The sequence below is a fragment of the Dermacentor variabilis genome, chromosome 11 (assembly GCF_050947875.1).
Source record: "Dermacentor variabilis isolate Ectoservices chromosome 11, ASM5094787v1, whole genome shotgun sequence".
NCBI lineage: Eukaryota > Metazoa > Arthropoda > Arachnida > Ixodida > Ixodidae > Dermacentor > Dermacentor variabilis.
The window spans coordinates 54,085,235-54,107,230 of NC_134578.1; the positions used below are offsets into that span (position 1 = coordinate 54,085,235).

Here is a 21,996-nt window from a genome sequence, read left to right on the forward strand (position 1 = left end):
TCAGCCCGAATCAGTGGTCCTCTGGGACATTATGCAAATTTTTTTTTTATTTCACTATGGGCGTTTACGCGGGCGAAAGCGGGGATTTCGGTTTCGGCATTCCGGCCGGAAAGCAAAACTGACCTGGCTTCGTTAGCGGATACGTCACGATGGCGTAACACAAACCGCTAAACAACGGTAAGGGTGCGAGTATATAAGCGAGCGCCATGACCACGCCAGAGCACAGTTCTCCGGGACCAGCGGATAACACAGCCTTCTCACCATGAACTCTCTGGTAAGACTGCCTGCTCTTTGATTTCGCGCGGTTTTCGGCTGCCCACCTATATGCTGCGTGTGCATACATGTAACAAAGCTTCGGGCACTGATGCTGATATTTAAAAAAAAAGGCATAGTAGGAGTTTGTACAACTGTGGCGTCAATCGCACTTTTTTTTTTACCTGCGTTGAGTATTTAGGTAAATGATCACGGCGTTTGCTTTCCCCCAATGACAGTCATGCTAGCCGCATTTTCGTAGCCGGATATTACTGTGAGCCCTAGAGTAGACGCACTTAAAGTGTATGCGAGCGTCACTAAAATATTCGGGGAAATCAATGATGCCACGCCATTCTGTGAGACGCACTGTCGAATGATTTGTAATGAGGCTAGACTACCATTTACCGGAGCATCCTTACAATCTGTTCTGCGTAAATGTTGCTCATGTACGCAGGATTAGGTGATAAACGAAAATATGAAGGTGGTAAACAGTCTATGCATGTTTCGATCACGATTATTGTTTCAGGATCTCTAAAATTATATATTCTGTTTTATTTCATAAAAATGACCATCAAACAGAACGCCCAGAATGTAAACCCGCCATGTCACAAGCAGGGCACGAGTATGACTGCGCACAATTATACACGAAGTATTACTATATTGGGGATGGAATGGCAAACTACGCATGCATACTTCGTTATTGTTAAACATGCACCGAGAGCACACAGAAGCCGAGACGCATCCCGAGCAATCGATTCTCGAGTACTGATTTTATCTTTCAACCGCATTCGCATATCGCCGCATTTCAACATCTCAAACAGCTCGACGGGTGCTTGCTGAAAGTACCGAGGCGAGCCTTCCATTCGCAAAAGGCCACGTTGCGCATACGTCATTCGAACGAGGTCATCAAAAGAGCACAGCTGCAAAAAGACGCGCTAATAGTAGGCCAACATATTTGCAACTTGACTTGCACTTTCGGATGACTGCACATTTTATGAACGTGTCTCGAAGTTAGTTTCTGTGTAGTTTCGATACACTGATTTTGTTCGTCTCAAAGTATTGCGCGGGCGCCTTCTTTGTCACTAACGGCGACTCATTTACTCGCTGTTATGCTCGCCACAGGCTATCTTCGTCGTAGGCTCCTCTCTGGTGGTGTGCGCCGTGGCCGGCGGTCTGGGAGGTGGATACGGAGGAGGCTATGGACTGGGCTACGGAGGCGGCTTGGGCTATGGTGGAGGTCTTGGAGCCGGAGGAGTTGGCGTGGGAAGCAGCGTGACTTTGTTGAGAGGAGGTCCAGGATTCTCCAAGGCCGTGGCCGGACCGGCGTTCCTTATCAGGACGGTGCACCACGTGAACAAGGTGCACGGCGGAGGTGCCATCGTGGCTCACAGTGGTCTCGGAGGCGCCGGTGGATACGGCGGCGGCCTCGGATATGGAGGCGGCCTCGGATATGGAGGCGGACTCGGATACGGCGGTGGTCTTAAGTACTACGGCGGATACGGCCTCAAGGGCTAGGTTAGGTTTGTGTGTGGTTTTTTGTGCGCCCTGTAGCTAGAATCCTTTACGGCGCCACCGATGGAGACAGACAGCTATTGGCAGTGACTTTGACGAGTATTGCTAGTTTGCATAATTGTGCTCTCCCAGAGGAGCAACGAGAAAAAAAGTGGGCGAAGTACAGTCAACACTTTCATGCTGTCGGCTTCTTGGTCTGCTTCTTGGCCAATCCCCGGTAGCGTCAGGTGTCATCGCTTGGCCAAAAGACGAAGATGGTGACCATGCATTCAGGAAGCGAGTGTTCCAGCAGCTATGTACACCTGGTAGAAGTCACTAAACTCAACACTGACGTAGCTGCCGCAAGTGACAACAGAAGATTGATGAATGATCGACTCAGAATTCTGGAAATGCGGCGCAGTAGTAATTATTGCGCAGTGTTCGAAGTCTGCCATCAGAAATGCTCGTAGGTATTGGGTGACTAATTATTAATAAAGAGACTGTTGATAACTACGTGCTGTGTTTTGCATTCGTGCTCTGAGTGCGTTTTACTACCAATGTGCTTTGCATTTATAGTGCTCGTCTGTGTAGCTTCCTTTTTTTTTGACCGGTACTAAATACAAACACGCCATTACAGTGGCAGTCCTGAGGTCTTTTCTAAGCATCCTTGGCTGCGCCACTTGGCCCTGTCGCAGAGAATTCTGCTTTGCCTCTACAGTCACACGAAGAATGGATTCACACACGACCGTAAAGCTGCCAAACGAAAAAGTCGAAACGCAGATTCAACAAGTCTAGATGTCTTTGAACATTATACAATAATCTAACATCCACCGAACTTCAAAACTCCTTTTTCAATCCATGCTCAGTGTATGCGAGATTCTGTTGCTTGCCCCGGGTACGCGTGTACGTTTCTGGACAAGCAATCGAGGTGTAAAAAAAAAACTGTGAGCGCAACGGCAAGAAATAGCCTTATGCAGATTTCATGGGCACAATAACTGGCCAGAGCCAGCGTGATGTGGCCTACTGTTGGGAAATGGGAAAATCGAGGTAATGAAGCATTAAAGGACAGCGGTGATAGTGAAGATTGGACCGAATACTTTGTGGACACTTGGGGACACTGCAAGAGTCGCATGTGCGAAAGGTCCAAGAGCTGACCTTCTATAGCCACCGTCATTGCCAAGCAATTGTTTCTGCTATAAGCAAATTGTTGTTGCTGCCTCCAATGTATGGCATCTAATCACGAGGGGGGGGGGGATTGGCCGAGGTTCGCACTGGAAACATAATGAAATGACTTTCTTACCGTTAACCTGATTGTCCATATTACGTATAGTCAATTCGCTTGTCCATCTTCACCACCGTGCGGCGTTCTGCTACCACGACAGTACGAACCACTCATGTTGTCGTTGCGGTTGTTTCAAAACACGTCCCATACCTACGAGTGGGAATGACCGCACGGAAAGAAACAACTACACGCATAATTACAAATGAAAGAAACGAATCATCATCATCATCATCATCATCATCATCATCTTTTATGCCTACTGCAGGGCGAAGGCCCCTCCCTGCGATCTCCAATTACCCCTGCCCAGCGCCAACCGATTCCAGCTAGCGCCCGCGAATTTCCTAATTTCATCGCCCCACGACTTGTGCCATCCTCGACTGCGCTTCCCTTCTCTTGGTACCCATTCTGTAACCCTAATGGTCCAACGGTTATCTAATCTGCACATTACATGACCTGCCCAGCTCCATTTTCTTTTCTCCTAATGCCAATTAGAACATCGACTATACCCGTTTGCTCTCTGATCCAAACCGCTCTCTTTATGTCTCTTCACGTTATGCCTAGCATTCTTCGTTCCATGGCTCTTTGCGCTGTCCTTAACTTGTTCTCAAGCTTCCTTGTAAGTCTCCAAACGAAAAATCAAACGTAGAAGACCAGGTGAATCAATGTGATCCGAATTAGTTTGGGCATGCTCCAGAAAGAATAAGCGAAATTCGGCAACATTCGGCACCTCCTGGCAGCCTCCTGGAGGCCTCAATAACCACATGGAGGTGGCAGAACGGACCTTTGTCTAGCACCCAAATGACACGCAAAAATTTGCAATGCGTTTGATGGCGATAACTTTAAAGCTAGACGACTGGACGGAAGTGCGAGGGCTATTCAAGACTCGGAAACTGACCGACAAAAGTCGTCTTTTTCAAAGACGCTGTGTTTGCGGCTGATGGCAAGAGAAGATGAAAAAGAAGCACTAACTGAATTTTCCTCGAGGTCGCTGGGAGCAAGCCGTCGACCGAGGCCCCTGATTGCGTTCCGTTGCTTCAATTGCTGCAATCGTCATGCCTTCTAAGGCCAGTCAGAAGCCTGGATTCCGCAGAACACGCTCGCGCTCTCGCTCTAAAAGCCGAGCAAGAGGGTCAAGCAAAGAAATGGTGAGGCAGCCTGTCATCCACGTGCTCACTCTTCTTGAATCTAAGTATAGTCCCTTTCATACCTGAGAGGCATCACTGAGAAGTCATAGAGAGACATATCCCACGGCTCACGTTCGCTGCTAAAATCTAGTGTGCCACATACGAAGCGCAGATACGTGTATGTGTCGTGGCAGTTGATGTAACCTTTAGGTCTCAAAATTTTTGTCACATGATAGGTGTGGCAGCTCTGAACATTGCTGCGACCAACGGGCACAGCACGCCGCTAGCGCTCGCGACCATAACATATAGTATACGTCGCATAATGGAAGCACGAAGGTAGGCAAATGATGTGACATATCCTTAGTGCGATAAGCTGCACGTTGTAAGTATGCGTGTGAAGTCGTCGTTTCATGGAAACCATCGGAGACAAAAAAAAAAAGGTACCGCGCTGCAAAAGGCAAGGTGGGAGATTTATATGATCGCATATCATGAATTTTACACGTTCCTGCTAATCTTTTCATTTTCTGACGTACCGGTACGTTCTCGCGTTTCAGTCCCTCTGTGTCACTTGACGTGAGATACGAATGCGAGGACCATACCGAGAGAGCGGTTTCCATTATCCGTGTCATTCTGTCCATTCTGCATAACGGAGACTAAACTGATGCGTTCCTTTTACAATATCCGAGAAAAAAAAATCGCATGACGCTATAGATGCGTCCCCTTCGAAAAACAAAGAAAGCCCGACACTGAAGGCGTTAAGTGTGGAGTGGAATATAATGGCAGATAGGCCAACAGTGCAGAAAGCAAACGCTGAAGCCTCGTGGTCCCCGGACTTCGAGGCCCGCGCAGATTACAAACTAGCTCCTCTAGGTTAAAATCATAAAATAAATAAGCAAGTGTTGATTTTCGACCTTGTTTGTATGCGACGTGGAATATGGGCCGGTGTAAAAAAAAAGAGTACTTCAGCTAGAACCATTCATAAAACGAAGCCTCGGCGCTCCTGCCTAAATGCATGGGAAAGGACAAATTGTTTTTCTCGGCAACGAAAGAGTTGAATTTGATCAGGTTCGTTGCAGTAAAAAGAAAAAAAAAGGGTTTACATTGTACAAGACAGATATTTATTTAGACCGTCATTGCCTTTTGTAAGTGTTGTTGAAAACTGATAAAAAAGATAATCCTATCGGGTTTACAAATCAGCAAGTCAACAATGAAAAACGATAGCCCAACTCTGCAAACTGCACCTAATGGTACATCCAGGGCAGACAAAATTGATATCTTGCACAGCGCTCTGAAATATACCACTGCTGTGCGGGTAGAACATTTACGAACGATTAGTAAACATTGTACTAATTCACGAAAGCTGTACATTAACAAGCCAGAACTGTCCGCTTTAAACATTATAACGGATAGAGTTTACAAAACTGCGATGCCTTTTCTTGCGGGAGAGCTACGGATTTGTAGCCTTAACCCCTTAAGCTTAAGCGTAAACTTCCTCTTAAGCACGTTCTTAAGAGGATACTTTAGCTCGATGTCTATGAGGAAAGTAGCAACACTTGTTTATCTAACATAACAATGGATGGACGTCAACTCCTCTGCCGCCTATTCTAGAAACGAGAAAAGTAGCAACACCTCTTTATCTAACACAACAATGGATGGATGACTCACACAGTCTTTTATCTTTCTTGCTGCGATATGTGAAACGCTTCCACGATTTCTCTTGGTGTTTTGTTACAATGCTTGAATAGAATGGCTGTGTTACCAAATCAGAGTGTACGCATATTCGTTACAATGCAAGGCCAAATGTGTGCTAGGGCGTCCGTTTAAACTAGACAAGTGTTCACTTAATCTTCTGTTAACAAATCTGCCGGTTTGTCCGACGTACTGGTGTAGGCACGTCATAGAGAACCTGTATACCACATTCTTCATACATTCGACAAACTGATACTTGTGCCTCGTACTATTCTTGACATCTTTCTTGCCTTCAAATGTTTGTTTTAATCTGGAACAAACACCTCTTTGTTTAAATCTTGCTTTCACTCTGTGAAGGAGCCATTTAGTCGACTCGCAGTACGTTTGGTCGATGCTAAAAAAAAATTAAGTTATGGGGTTTTACGTGCCAAAACCAATTTCTGATTATGACGCACGCCGTAGTGGGGGACTCCGGAAATTTCGACCACCTTGGGTTCTTTAACGTGCACCTAAATCTAAGTACACGGGTGTTTTCTCACTTCAGCCCCATAGAAATGCGGCCGCTGTGGCCAGGATTCGATCCCGCAACCTCGTGCTCAGCAGCCCAACATCATAGCCACTGAGCAACCACGGCGGCTTTTGAGCGATTCTGGCTATCCACTCACAGTATTACCGGCTTGGTGTGGCACACTAGTGAACAAGCTAAAACAAGAAAAGGAATCGACTGCGGAGGAAAGCAGGCAGCGCGAAGAACATTCAAAGTCTTCTACAATTCTTTATTTACATGGCCTTTTTCACAGATTAAAAAAGTAGCAGGAAACTACGGAGTAAAGGTGTGTTTTCGTTTGTCGACAAAAAGAAAATGGGAATTGTTTGTTCCAGTGTAAAAAGAAAAAGTGGGGGCCAGCTTGTCTACAAGTCCATGCGCCGTTTATTCTCGAGCAGGCCAAAAGAGGAAGTGTTGGTAAGAGCAGCGTCAGGAGTTCGTCTCATCACCAGCCAACCGACGTGGGGCATAGCAGCGGCAGCGGCTCGACCAAACCCACCATGCCGGTGTCCGACATCCCCAATAAGACTGACGTCCCGGAGAAAAGAGGTTCCACGCAGGTCAGCCTCAAGGGCAAGCTTCATCGTAACTCAGGTATACGTGTACCCGTCAACAGATAACCTACTTGGCAGTCACAGGGTGTATGCTTAGTTCTAATATTTCTCGCTTAGCTGGGGTTGATCGCGCTGATGCCAACGCGACGGCGCACAGTATTGACTGCTGGGCAGGTATTCTGTAGGAGTCCACTTAGTGGACTCTCCATTTCGGCCGCTGCTGATTGGCTGGGGACGCTCGCATCCTCCTCGCTCGTACAGCTGCATCCAATCAGCAGCGGCCGAAATGGACAGTCCACTAGGTGTACTCTTACCGGATACCTTCCCTGCTCTACGAAAGTGTTCGTCGCGATGTTTCCACGATGACGTGCAATATTGGGTGTCTTTTGCGGGAACACTTTAGGCCTCACCGTACACTCACAGTGATGCCACAGGCAGTGACGCCACATGCAGTCTGTAATTGCCTATACATATTTAGTAACCTGCGTCGGTTTTGTGTATATATTTCTGCTTTTCCGCATCTCAAGTTCAGAGGAATTGTCTCTATTTTGCTATTTTTTCATGTCATAGAGTTACAAACCAATGACCTTCAGGAAAGCTTATGGACAGTAGTGGGTAGAAAGCGATGTCATTTGTGGAAAGGTCAATAAAAACAATCTTTCAAGTAGGTTTGAAAAAAAAAATGCCTGTCGGTCACGGTCGTCCACATTGTTCGTGACACACAAGCATAAGAAAGAAGCGCTTTCTCGATGTTGTGTGAATATATCAATTCTGTCAGCACGGAAAGTCTTAATCTATAAATATTTTTATTGGTGGAGGCTAGTTTTCCACCTGTCATTTATTAGCACATCCTTACTCTTCTTATACATACATGCGCTAGATTTGCGACTGCACACTGCCACTTCGCAAACGAAAATTTTGCAGTTTTGTCTCTGCCCCTGGCAACATGCGATGCCGAAAAAAAAGAAAGCTGAGTTACTGAATGAATGCACTTTGCAGTAGGTATCGAGGCACCTGTTTTCAATGCTAAGCCAGAGCGCAATGAGCTTGATATTTCATTCTTCTATAACTCTTTTTTTCCAATGTTCATGTATTTATTTAATCTACCTAAATTCTAAATCAAAGCTACACCTGTCAAAGGTGCAGCTTTCACAACTCATGCTTGCATGCTTCCATAACAGTTTTTTTTTCTTTTCGCCAATTTGCGCCAATTTCTCTAATGTAACAAAATTCGTAAGCAACACTGCATCTCCCGAAAGGTAGCCTCAGTTTACTTTTTTTTAATTGCATGCCAAACGTGTTACGCAGGTTGGTTGAGTGAGCTGAAGTGCCATCATTCCTCTGTTTCGCGTCAATTTCAAGAGGTAATGTTCGAGGACATAGCAATCTGTTCACCCTTCTTGTTTACCCTTCATAGCAATCTGTTTACCCTTCTTGTTTACCCTTCATAGCAATCTGTTTACCCTTCTTGTTTACCCTTCGCAGCAATCTGTTTACCCTTCTTGCGTGTTACTTGCGCAGCCTCGCAGGCCTCAGTGGGGGGTTCACGGAAGCAAAGCGCGCATCAGCGGCTAAGGGCTGTGCGACGTCGCGTTGAGGACGAGTTCTCTTCGCGAGAGCGCAGGCTTATTCGGGCCCGCTTTGGAAAGGTGAGGTCACGTTAAGGAGGAAAAAAGAAATTAAGCCTTTTCGCGTGTCAAAAAAAAAAAAAATCTACAATTCGTCGATTCCACGGTACAATTTACACGTTGTTGTCGGGCGTATATCCCGGCCGTATTTGTATACACTTCAGAATACGGCGGGAGCTGCCTGATTGAGTCTTGCTGTAGTTCCGAGCGACAAGTACCGCTTATTCATTGATAAATGCTGCGCTGTTACGCACTGCCGTTTCGAGCTTGCGCTCGACCCATGGCTTGCTCTTGCGTCATTTTTTTTGGCTTACGAAAGTTTCCTTTATCGAAAGACTGACTTACATGCTATGCCAGATTTTTAGCCTTTAAATGTTTATTTATTAGACGCATCTTCCTAACGGTGTTCTGTAAGGTGTGTTTACAACAGAGATAACTTAAAAAAGACATGGTGGATCCCAGGCTTACGTGGGAATCGATGATGACCGAAGCTTCTTCTTTTTAATGCTTACTAGAGTATCTTCCTTTTCCTTCACTTCTATGTAGCTCAATGCTCAACGATCAAAATGCGGCCGCAATGGCCTGGATGGAACCGCCAACCTCGAGCTGAGCGGTTCAATGACCTAGCCGCTAAGCTATACCGCGGTTGATTGCAGGGTTTTCTTGGGCGGCTCGAGTGGTCGACAAGTTTTTTCAAATACGGGGAGGTGACATAGAGTGTGTGTGTGTATTCACGAGCTTTTAGCTTGCGTGTATATGAATAAACTTTGCGGAATGCCAGGTTAGCAAAGATGTAAATGTGAATAGCCTAATTTTCTGTGGCCCCCTCCAGGCCCACGATGCGGCCGAGAGGCTCGGCCTTCCGGTTCCCATGTGGGAGCGGCCCGCTTCGTGAAGACTCACGATCTGCAGGACCTTCATTAAAGTTTTACCATACCATACCATACCCTCAAACGCCACAAGTTTACACCACATAGGTTACAAACCTATTATTCCAGTGACCTGGCATGCTCTATTTAACTGCAGGTGTAAGGCGTTGGTAGGCACATAATCACTTACATACATACATACACACACGCATACATACATACATACATACATACATACATACATACATACATACATACATACATACATACATACATACATACATACATACATACATACATACATACATACATACATACATACATACATACATACATACATACATGTGTTGCAGACAGGAAATACACTGAAGCATCGTATTTATTGAAACACCCAAAGAAGAAAAGCAAAATCAAATTATAGCTGTTCGACGAGGTCATTCATCTGACACCTGATAAAACGCTTGATCGGAAACGTTACAAGATGTCACCGCCAGCGGGGTATATACGGCCGTCCACGGCTCCTCTTGCCCGGCATTTCTTAAAGGGTAATACCAGAGTCCTTAAGGACTCTGATGTCGCTAATCTAAACAAAAATAAGCACACGTGTTCACGAGCATGACGCTGATGCAATGCCAATTTATTAAGAATGGGAACCTCATATCGTGGGGCAAAATACCCCAAAAAGTATCAAGCTGAGGAGACACTAATGGGCAATGCGTCACAAGCTTCAGTATAGTGGCACATTTCATTACACCTGTTCGTGAACATGACACTGTTGCGCAAAAAAATTATAGCAAACAAGACAGAAATGCAAAATACATAATATGATGGAAAGCACCAAAAAAAAACTAAAGAAAACAAACAAGAACAGCAAGCTACGAAGCAGTTCTAATGAAGTAGTTTAAAAATAGAAAAATGAACATGGTTAACATAATGGAGAATGAAAAGAGGAAAATGCATTTCCTCTACGATTATCTGTCGCATTGAGAAAAAGCAGTGAAAAGAAAGCTGCTGCTTGTTTGCACGGCTGAAACCGTTAAGGAAGCAAATCGCTTTCTTGCACCCACCGGCTGGCCATGCGCGCTTGCTTGCCCGTGCAAGTTTGTTCTTTTGCCTTGCGAAGAAGTGCAGACGGCATCTGAGAAAAAAAAATGCACAACTTCTGCCGAGGTGCCTAGTACACCGGCAGCTCTTCGAACAGCCAAGGAACAGCGCCAGGCAAGGACACAGCCTCTTCTTTCACAGTGAACTTATCGTTTCGAACAACGTCCGTGGTGTCAAAAATTTTTTCCCACAGACTCTGACGTGTTGAGAGTCTAAAGTCAAGCCGCCAGCTTCTTGTCGCGGTATTGCACGTTTCCACTTAACCCGCTCATCCGCGTCACTGGGCAAGTGAAATAACGATACCTCTTCGATCGTACCTCTGTTACCGACGTGACAACGCGGTACATATCAACAAATCATCTTTTGAAATTAGGAAAGCCGACTGCCGATGCCGCCGGCCTACTTGGGCGCCCAGCCGTTGAATGAAGAACCAACGGACGAACCGCGCCGCTTTCTCGTCTAGCCCGGATAGATGGATGAATGTTATGAGCGCCCCCTTAGGAACAGGGTGGTGGGTAGCGCCACCAAGCTCTTGCCTACCTACCTACCTAGGTTAAAAAAGAAAAAAAAGAAGAAAAAAAACACGAAGAACACACAACCAAATTTCCTGACCCTCCATTGTGAACTTAGTTTTTGTACGTCTACGTTTTTTATGGTTTCCCTACTTTTCTTCCACCAATCTTCCAATCGCCTCTTACTAATCTCTATTGCGGAAATGTTTAATTTTCCACTGCTCTCGCTGAACCCAAGGGCTTCAAGGAGGCCAGTGGCAACTAAATCGACCGCTGGGCAGACGTCCTCACATTCTAATAAAACATGCTCCGTAGTTTCCCTAGCTCTACCGCAGCAAGCACATGCTTCTTCTTCCTTCTTATATCTCGCTTTTAGGTGCGCGTTCTAAGGCATCCCGATCTCGCTTCGAAAAGTAATGAGCTTCCCTTTGAGTTATCATAAATTGTTTCTTTCCCGATTTCGTTTTTTCCTCTTAAGTAGTTACTCATGGCAGGTTTCGCTGGGAGCCCCCACCTAGAGTTACTGTATATGCGACTGTAGGTAGTATGTGCTACCTGCGGTAGCACATACAGTAACTCTACCCCTCACCGTGCTCCCAGCGCCACCGCGTGGCAGCTGCGGCAACATAGCAAGCTCTCCCATAGCGTTACGGCGGAGTTTCGTGACCAGAAAAGCATTTAGACTCGGGTAATACAGACAAGCTAAAGCTCTCCATTTAAGGCGAGTTTCAGTCTGCATTACGCGCAGAAGGTCAAATAATAAGAGAGTCCCGTGGAGTCTTGGTTTTTTCTCTTCTACTTTACGGAGTTAGATCTACTTCAGATTCTGGAGAACCAAATCTTGGATGAAGCACGCAAAAAAGACCGACACGCACGTAGCGCTGCCCTACTACCTTATTCTAAAACATCGATTTCACTACGTATAGAGCACATACGCAGTGGACCCGTCGGTGCCATAGTACAGCCTTGCTCAGCGCGTTCCCATTGTACTTATGTTTTAGGAGGTGACATCAAGGAAGGAGAATGGCGAAGAGAATGCCATTTGGGGATTTTTTTCAGCGCATGTTCAAAGGAATTTGCTTGGTGCGTCAGCTCAACCACGCTCCAATTGTAGAACGAGAGAGAGAGAGAAAGAAACGTTTATTGTACGAAACAGTGTCCCGAGCGAGGACGGGGATCACCCTAAGGTGGGAAGGCTCCTTAGTCCAGGAACCCTCTGGCTTCGACTGCCCTCTTGGCCCTGGCGACGAGTTGTCGTTGGTCTTCCAGGTCCCCGAGGGTTAGCTTGGCCTCCCACGTTTCGAATAGGTCGTTTGATTCTATTGCTCGTTTTGCGTGCGTCTCTAGTTGCATTTCGCTGCCTTCCTGCCACGGGCATTCCAGGATCAAGTGTGCCAGAGTGTCGGGTACGTTGCAGAGTGCGCAGAGGTATCCGTAGAGCGTCGGGTAGAGGCGATGCATTATCATTCCGTGCGTGTACGTATTACTTTGCAGGCGTCTGAGGATCAGGCTTTCTTCTCTGTCGAGTTTAGGGTGCGGTGGAGGGCACACTCGACGCTCGAGCCTGTAATGTTGCAATATGGCCGAATAGTTGGTGGGTACGGCCTCCGTCTCTTCTGTCGCGGGTCCGAGAGCGCGTGGGGAGAGGGGAGCCCGGCTGACGTGCTCGCGGGCAGCTGCGTGGGCCGCTTCGTTCCCCTGTAGTCCCTCGTTTCCGGGTACCCACGTTATGGAGGTGTACGGGAGCGGAGTGCCTCGTCGTTTTAGTATCTTGAGTGCATCGGCCGAGATGCGGCCCCTCAAGAAGTTTCTGCAGGCGGCCTGAGAGTCAGTGAATATAACCACTGAGTCTGTGCATGTAGTGGTGGCGAGGGCGATGGCCGCTTCTTCAGCCGTTTCCGGGTTGCGTGCCTTGACGGTTGCCGATGCTAGCTCGGAGCCTTGGTAGTCTACCACGCTGAGAGCGTACGCGTTTCGATGCGGATACTTGGCCGCGTCGGTGTAGCGGGCATTCGGGTCATGCTTGAAACTTCGTTGGATGGCGTTGGCTCTAGCCTGTCTTCTATTCTTGTGATATATGGGATGCATGTTGCGCGGGACACGTGCGATGCATATGCACTCTCGAACGTCCGGTGGTATTCGCTCTTTCTTGTCCGTGTCTGCGACATACGTCTCGCTGTAGTTCAGGTGTCGCAGTACTGATCTCCCTGTGGGCGTGAGCTTGAGGCGTTCTAGCTGGCTGTTCTTGTGCGCTTCGGCGAGCTCTTGCCACGTGTTGTGGACGCCCATCTTAAGGAGACGTGATGTAGAGGCCATGGCGGGTAGTCCCAGGGCGACTTTGATTGCCTTCCTTATCATGATGTTGAGCTTTTCTATTTCACCGTTCTTTAAAGCCAGGTACGGCGTGCCGTAGCGGAGGACTTCTGTTTCAAAGTTGCTGGTTTACCGCCATCGTTCGCTATACGTGATCCCCGTGATGTTCCAATCTCGCGGGATTCTCGTATGGACAATCTGTTTTCCATCGAGGAGTTGCAGGCGGCGTTGGCAGCGTGCAGACGTTCCTCATCGCCTGGGCCTGACGGGGTGACATACGCAGCTCTTGGAAACCTCGGTCACACAGCCCGGCATGCACTTCTAGACGTGTACAATAATTCATGGCGTGATGGAGAAGTTCCAGCTGCATGGAAGTCCAGCCGCCTTGTGCCTTTGCTCAAGCCAGGTAAATCACCCCTAGATGTGGCGTCTTATCGTCCCATTGCTCTGGCCAGTTGTCTAGGAAAGGTGATGGAGAGGATGGTGCTGACGCGTCTAGAGTGGTATCTAGAACACTACCGGTTATATCCTGACGCTATGGCAGGCTTTCGACGCGGACGCTCTTCTATAGACAGCGTTATAGATCTTGTCTCGTCTGTTCAGCACGAAAAAAGCCTCAGGAGACTGTCAGCAGCGATGTTCCTGGATGTCAAAGGCGCATATGACAACGTAACCCATCAAGCCATCCTGGACGCCTTGGGTGAGGTCGGCCTAGGCGGCCTTGTTTTTCGGTGGATATCCAGCTTCTTGAAGAACAGGTCATTCTTTGTGCAAACAGAGGACGGTGCGTCATCACAACGCAACACGTACCGAGGCGTACCACAAGGCGGAGTTTTGAGCCCCACTCTATTTAACCTGGTGCTCATCGACCTGGTCCATACCCTTCCGGAATCCGTCCATGTGTCGATCTATGCAGACGATATATGCATTTGGTCATCAGGAGCGACGCGTCCTCAGGTGCGCGCCAGACTTCAAAAAGCGGCCACACTAACATCAGGTTATCTTCGAGCACGAGGTCTGGAGCTGTCCTGCGAGAAGTGCTCTATAGTCGCTTTCACGCGTAAAGCAATGAAACCGTACGTTATCAGAATTAATGGACAGCCAATTGCCTACGAGAAGACGCACCGGTTTCTAGGAGTGATAATAGATCGCGACCTTTCCTGGAGTCCTCAAATATCCTACCTAAAAAGGAAATTAGTGATGATAACCCACGTGCTCAGATTTCTTGCGGGCAAGTCATGGGGTGCGTCTGTGAGTGCGATGCTCCAACTCTATAACGCACTGTTCCTCGGTCTCCTGCGCTATAGCTTACCTGTACTGGGTGGGACCGGCAAGACCAACCTCCGTGCCCTCCAATCTGTACAAGCGCAAGCTCTGCGAATTTGCCTTGGTCTTCCCAGATGTGCGTCCACGGCTGCAACAATAGCCATCGCGCATGACCACCCCATCAACACGTATCTTCAAGTCGACACTTTAAGGATGCATATCAGGCACTTCGCCCGCCTTCCATCGCATCATCTCGCCTCCCTTCCTGCCGCTCGACCTCGTTCAGCGTTTAGCAAGATTATTGCCGCCAACCATGGAATTTTACCGTCAAACTTCACGCCTGCAGCACGACCACCTCAACCGCTGTGGTGCCTCCATCCACTCCAGGCTCTTCTTGCTATTCCCGGTATCAAAAGGAAAACGGAGATGTCCACTTTCGCCCTCAAACAAACCGTGCTTTCAGTGCTACATGAACAGCACAGAGGACGCATCCATGTTTACACAGACGGTTCTGTATCCTCTAATAGTTCAGCTGGAGCAGTGGTGATTCCCGCAGAGTGCGTCACCCTCAAGTTCAAGCCATCTCACATTACGTCATCGACGGCTGCAGAACTCGCAGCTATCCGTGCTGCTCTGGAGTTTATAGTTCACAAATCATCACATTCATGGTCCATCTTATGTGACTCAAAGGCAGCTCTTCAGTGTCTGATGTCTCCTTTCAACCATGGACCAAATGAGCACCTAGTCGCAGACATCCGACTGCTCCACCATCACGCAATCAACAAGGGACACAACATCATCTACCAGTGGATACCGGGACACTGTGGAATTTCAGGAAATGACAGTGCGGATGACGCTGCCCGGTCGGCTCATGATGGTGCCCAGATTATACCCATACCGCTGTCAAGAACAGACGCAGCCACAAGTCTTCGCTCCCTCGCCCGCGAGCTTACGCAGAATCTGTGGAACACCAGTGATTTCACGAACGCACGTCTCCACAAATTGGATCCACGTCTGCAACTCCGCCTACCACCAGGGTTGCCACGAGCGGAAGCAACACTTCTGTGCCGCCTGTGGCTCGGCGTGGCATTCACGAACTCATATTCATTCCGCATTGGCATGGCCGACAGCCCTACTTGTGACACCTGCGGCTGCGAGGAGACGATTCAACACCTCCTATGTGACTGTCCCCGTTACGCAGTGCGAAGAAAAGTGCTCGTGACCGCTCTCGCAAAACTGGACAATCGCCCCTTTACAGAGGAAAAAGCTCTAGGACATTGGTCCAGACGGGCTTCGGCACTCAAGGCCTTAAGGGCTTTGTTGAAGTTTTTAAGGAACTGCGAATTGTGCGACCGTCTTTGAACGTTGTAGCGCGTAGTTTCGCGTTACTGTGTGAATTTTCTCTTTTTTTTTCCATTTTTTTTCCTCTTCTTCTTTCTCCTTTTATTCCCTTTACCCCTTTCCCCAGCACAGGGTAGCCAGCCGGTACTTACACTGGCTAACCTCCCTGTCTTTCCTCTCCTTTGTCTCCTCCTCCTCCATGTGGTGCGGCTGGTGAGCAGTGCTTGCATTATGCTTAGAGTGTCTTGCTCCTTGAGCCCGCTTCTTTGGTTTGAGATCCTCTTGACAAGGTGCGTGAGTTGCGAAAGGGTGCGTTCTAGTCTCGGTAGGCTTGCAGCTCCCGATCCGTCTTTGTGGATGTGGAGTCCAAGTATTCGTATGGTGTCGACTTTCGGGATTGTTGTCCCGTTGAGTGTGATGGTAGGGTCGGGCTCTTCGTAGTTAGGTGGTCGGCCTCTCGTTCTTGCTTTCAGGACGAGGTGCTCAGACTTCTCTGGGGCGCAGCGGAGACCGCAGTCGCGGAGATAGCTTTCGATGGTGTCGACGGCTTCTTGTAAGCTACTTTCTTGCCTTCCAATGTTCGTAGCTCTGGTCCAGAGCGTGACGTCATCAGCATACATCGCGTGACGCAGATCTGGTATGGTCTCGAGGAGTGGGCGTAGCTTGATCATAGCTACGTTAAAGAGTAGCGGTGAAATGACCGACCCCTGCGGGGTGCCTCTGTTTGGAAGTAGGAAGCTTTCACTGTGGATGTTGCAGATTCCGACTGTTGCCGTGCGGTCCATCAGAAAGTTTCTGACGTATGCGTAGGTCCTAGCGCCGCAGCCGGTGTCTTCGAGATTGGTGAGGATGGCGTCGTGGCTAACGTTATCAAAGGCTCCCTTGACGTCTACTGCCACTATGGAGTATTTGCTTCGATTGTTTAAGTGATCTAGAAGGCCTTCCTTTAGTTGTAAGAGAACGTCCTGCGTTGAGAGGTGCTGCCTGAAGCCGAACATGGTGTCTGGTAGGTGACCGTTGTCTTCCAGGTACTGGGTAATGCGATCGTGAACCATATGTTCGAAAAGCTTTCCCGCGCACGAGGTGAGGGAAATTGGGCGTAGGTTCTCCAAGCTGAGAGGTTTGTTGGGCTTGGGGATCATGGTAATGTCCGAGTGTTTCCACACAGCAGGCAGTTCTCCTTTCTCCCAGCACTCATTGTAGTAACGGAGGAGAGCCTCGGTGGCCTGCGGCGGTAGGTTGCGTAGGTGTTTGTTAATGATCCGGTCTTTACCAGGGCTAGTATTTCTGGTCAGTTTAGATAGGGCTACGTGGATTTCGGCCTGCGTGAAGGGTCGGTCGAGTTCTGTATTCGGTTTTCCAGAGTATTCTTTGCTGCGAGTTGACGCGGTAGAGGGTGCGTCTCCGCATAGTTTCTTTTGTAGTTCTCGCAGGAGGTGTTCTTCTGATCCGGCGTGGTTGTGGATAAGACTGTGAAGATGTTGCTTCTGTTTCGTTTCGGTGGGTTCAGTGGCCAGGAGTGCGCGTAGGAGGTGCCAGGTCCTCTTCGTGCTCAGAGTCCCCTGTAGCTTGTCACAGAAAGCGTGCCAGTTCTGCCTGGCGAGGTGGTCCGCATAGTCTTGAGCCTGCTTGGTCAGGAGAGCAATACGTGTTTTTAGCTTTCTGTTAAGCTTTTGTCGCTTCCATCTCTTCAGGAGGCCACGTCTTGCCTCCCAGAGATGGAGGAGGTGCGTGTCGACCGCGGGTGTATCGGCATCGAGTTGTATGATCTTGGTGTAACGTTCTGCTGTGTCTAATACATTTTTGAGCCACTCGTCAATGTCAGTTTTGCTTGCTCCGGAATCTAGATTGTCCCTAAAGGATTTCCATTCAGTTAACCGTGCAGTTCCGGTCTTGTTCTGTTTACGGGCGTGTGCTACATCTAATTGGAGGATATGGTGATCGCTACCTAAGGTTTCCTGGAGTCGACTCCACTCTGCTCAGGGGACGTCAGCAGTAAAGGTTAGATCGGGGTTGGTGTCCCTCGAGACGCTGTTTCCAATTCTTGTGATCTGGAGAGGATCATTCCAGAGGGTGAGTCTGTGTTGCTGGGCAGCATCATGCACTCTAGCACCCTTCTTTGTGGTGGTATGATAGCCCCATGCCGTGCGCGAGGCGTTGAAGTCTCCCACTATGACGAGTTGGTGTCCATTCGTGGATTTCCTGATTTTTCGCACAAAGTGATCGAAGTCCGGTAGCTGGTCGCGAGGCGGGCTGTACACGCTGGCCACAAAAATTGTAGAACGATATTTTTTTTTAGTCTCGCCTCTCACCTACTCGCTTTTTTTTTATCTCGAAGAGAAAGCCGGTTCTCACGGTAGACATCACACAATGCTTTCCGCGTATACCGTAGTTAGGCTTCAGCTCCCTAAGGAATACTGCTACCGGCATGCTTTACAGCAGCCGTGGCATAGTAAAAAAATACCGTTAAATAACGGTCAGTCGCAATAGCCTCGATCGGGTGGTGCATGGTACAGACTCGGATGATCGATTGGCTTCGATTTGCACGCATCTCTGAAAAAAAAATGATTTCTGCAGATGGCCACCATCGTATGCGTAGCGGTACTCGTCGTGGGGGTCCTCGTCATCATCGGCGTCATGGCCTTCTTCATGCTGGCGACACCTGGCGACCGGCAGGGACCGAGCGCGATGCGGGGTTTCGCTCTCATGGCCAACCTGAGGGAGGCCTGCTACACCGACGACTGCCGGACGGCGGTGGCCAGTATGAACGCCTCCGTCGACGGCACCGCAAATCCGTGTGATGTGCGCACACCACCATTTGTAGCCTGCCTACCCTTTATTGCTGCCGCATTGGATTGTAAGGAAGACGAGGAAGACTAACGAAGGGCCAATGAGGGAACGCTGTTTTAACATACATTTCTTAATAGCAAGGAACGCCTGTACACACTCTCGTAAATCGGCCCATATTGCTCCCACATGGCGGTCGAGTCAAATGCCTCAATGAAAACTGTCGTTGAAAAACTAGCATATCGCAATGAATGGTCGCTGGACATGAAGGATGCAACCATGCGTTTTCATAATTGATGATTTTACTCTCCCTCCCTGTCACTGCTTCGAAATTTGTCTTCGTCCTTTGCAATCTGCGACGGTTTTCCTAAGTTTGGGCTACCAACACACTCCGTCTTATAATCTTTCAAGCACGTAAGGATTGGTTAGTTTGATCTTTGTCACCCGTGCTTCAGCTATTAGGTCATCATCATCACGTTCATCATCAGGACGTTCGAGTGGTAGAAGAACTTAACGAAAGTTCCGCTTGTTCCCGTTCAGAATGTGAACCGGTGGTGCTATTACGGACAATGTATAGTTCGGGCATGTCCGCCTTTTGAGCCAACAAGACAGGCCGTTTCATCCCTGTTGGCTTATCAGAGCTCACGATAAGACCAATTGGTCAATTATAGAGGAATTCGTCAATGTCGTTACTGTTAGTATGGTTACAAGCAGCTGCGTCAGTCAATGTTAACTGTATGAATTATTATGCAATGTCTTAAATGTATTTTATCTGTAGTATCACTAATACGAGTGCTTTAAGATGGAATACATTTTGTTGTGCAGTCAACAGTTTCAGATATATAAAAGGTTTTTCTTTGAACTGGCGTACATATATAGTGTTCGCGCTGTTTGCACAGGGAGGGAGGGGCTGTTGTTATTATTTTAATTTTCTCCTTAATACCCTACGCGAGGGGTGTATCAGCATTATTTGTTGTATAACAATTATGATTGGATTATTAGCAATTTACTTTCTGAATTTTAAGCAGTCAGTGTCTTTCAAATGCTCGCGTTCATTTCTGATTCTACGCAACAGCTGTTGATTCAGCTTCTAGCCCATATTTCTTTCCGGGATATATTCTGGAACAATAAACGCGAATTGAATATTCAGAATAACACTTTAGGTCACATGACGGGCGAACCGCCTTCATCTTGTTGGTCGTCGTTATCATCACCACACCGTCATCGTGACCGTCATTGTCGTCATGTCGATACGATGCTACTCTTGTTTCACTTTTCGTCATTGATAGCAAACGAGCTACCGCTGTTTCTTCGACTGCACTTTAGGCGTTCTTCCTTTAGTGACCTTTGAAATTACATTTTTTACCAATCATATAGCAGCACTTTAGCTTGGCCTTTTACGCACCATCGTTTATGGAACACCTAAACACAGGAGACGCGATGACAGCAGCAACGCTGATCGCGACACATTGTGGCAATTAGTTAAACTACAATTCGCTGCACACGTAGAGTTCTGCGGCGCTGCTAAAGCACGAGGTCGCGCGATTGAATCCCGGCCACGGCGGCCACATTTCGATGGAGGCGAAATGCAAGAACGACGCCTGTGCGGTTAGTTTTAGGTGGACGTTAAAGAACCACGGGGGGGGGGGGGGGCAAAATTATTCCGGAGTCCACCGCCTCGGCGTGCCTTATAATCGGATCGCGGATTTTGCACGTAATAACAAGCAGAATTTAATTTAGTCAAAGATGTGTTGAATGAAGTTTTCTCATCAGAAGAAAAACAAAAAACCTGCGCAAGAGTAATTATGTTCCGCCGACGCCCTTGTGTCAGCAGCTAAGGAGAACGTATAGTTGTAGTAGATTGTTGGCCCGCTCAACCTTGCAAGATGGCGCCATCAGTGCTCTCGCTTATATTGCGGTTCCAGGTATTCTCGTATACCGTAAACTCTAATACGTACGCGATCGGTATAAAATCTCTTTAATGCCACGGACAGATCCGTGATAGGTGATTTAATTTCTCTGGAATGCACAAAATTGATCTTTAATTTTTTAAACAGTCCACAAGCCGCCGTCACGTTGCCTTTTTGAACTCGACTATACAGCGCGTGGCACATGCGATATCGTAAACACTCCGACCACGATTGCAACCGCCGGTTTAGAAATTATTTGACAGGCCTCATTACTTAGGTGGGTTTCATGGCAGTGCTCATTATCAACTGAATCATCGTGATCCCGGAGAAAGAAAGGAACACTTCGATTCGGACAAAAAATTCTGTGCGCATCCGAGCGAAGTAAGTTGCATATACAAGCCCCAGCCCAATAAAAACACGTACCCCCTCCCCCCCCTCCCCCCCATATCTGTAGTTCATCCGCTTCAGGATCAAACGCGGCTCCGCGCCGTTTGTTTCTTGGCAGGATGTGTACCAGTACGCGTGTGGTCGCTGGCGCACCCTGGACAACGACGGCCAGCCGCTGACCTACGAGCAGAACTTGAGGCTCCACTACGTGGACGCCCTGCACCGCAACTTGACCAGCGGCACCCTGACCGGCGAGCTGTGCGGCAGTAACGAGCCGCGGGACAAAGTGGGCTGCGTCTACGCGTCGTGCGTCGCCTTCTACACCAGCAGGTGGCTCGCGCGAGCTTGCGTGCGCGACAAACAACGCAGGTGTACAAAGTTCACAATAGGGGTTCAGAAACTTTAGTTATGGGTGTTCATCGTGGGGCTTTTTTTTTCCTTCCCTTTCTTTTCTCTTTTTTTTTCTTTTTAAAGATAGGTAGAACATTAGGCAAATAAAATAAAGAGCTTGGTGGCGCCACCCACCGCCCCGTTCCAAAGGGGACGCTCACAACATCCATCCATCCATCTATGCGGATAACATGTCGTCTCCTTATGGCGAGGCGGTATCGTAAAGGACCGCGAATTATCGTTTTAACGGTATACAGAAATAGAGGACGAATGCGGATGGAGGGTGATACGAGTGCTCATATATTAGAAGAAAGGAAGCACAAGCTTGTACCAAGCGTTAGATACATATTAGCGCGAATGTGTTGGCTTCCAAATTAGTACGCGCAGTCTCCGTCGTAGTCCGCGACTAACCCCTGGAATCGCTTGGCACTGCTCGCACTACGTATTCATGCGCGTGAATTACGTAAAAGTTGTGTTACTTGGGCCTGAGACGTGCCGTCCGTTAAAAAATGAAGGTAGACTGGAAGGAAATCCCTAAATAACGTCTAAG

General features: G+C 48.1%; 1 protein-coding gene across 1 annotated transcript; it reads left to right on the forward strand.

The window, feature by feature from the left end:
* The first annotated feature begins 262 nt into the window (after window positions 1-262).
* Window positions 263-2,234, forward strand: LOC142563268 (uncharacterized). The gene is made up of 2 exons (XM_075673822.1): window positions 263-274; window positions 1,375-2,234. Exons 1-2 carry the CDS (start codon window positions 263-265, stop codon window positions 1,765-1,767), a joined length of 405 nt encoding a protein of 134 aa, XP_075529937.1. The 3' UTR covers window positions 1,768-2,234.
* Window positions 2,235-21,996: the final 19,762 nt, after the last annotated feature.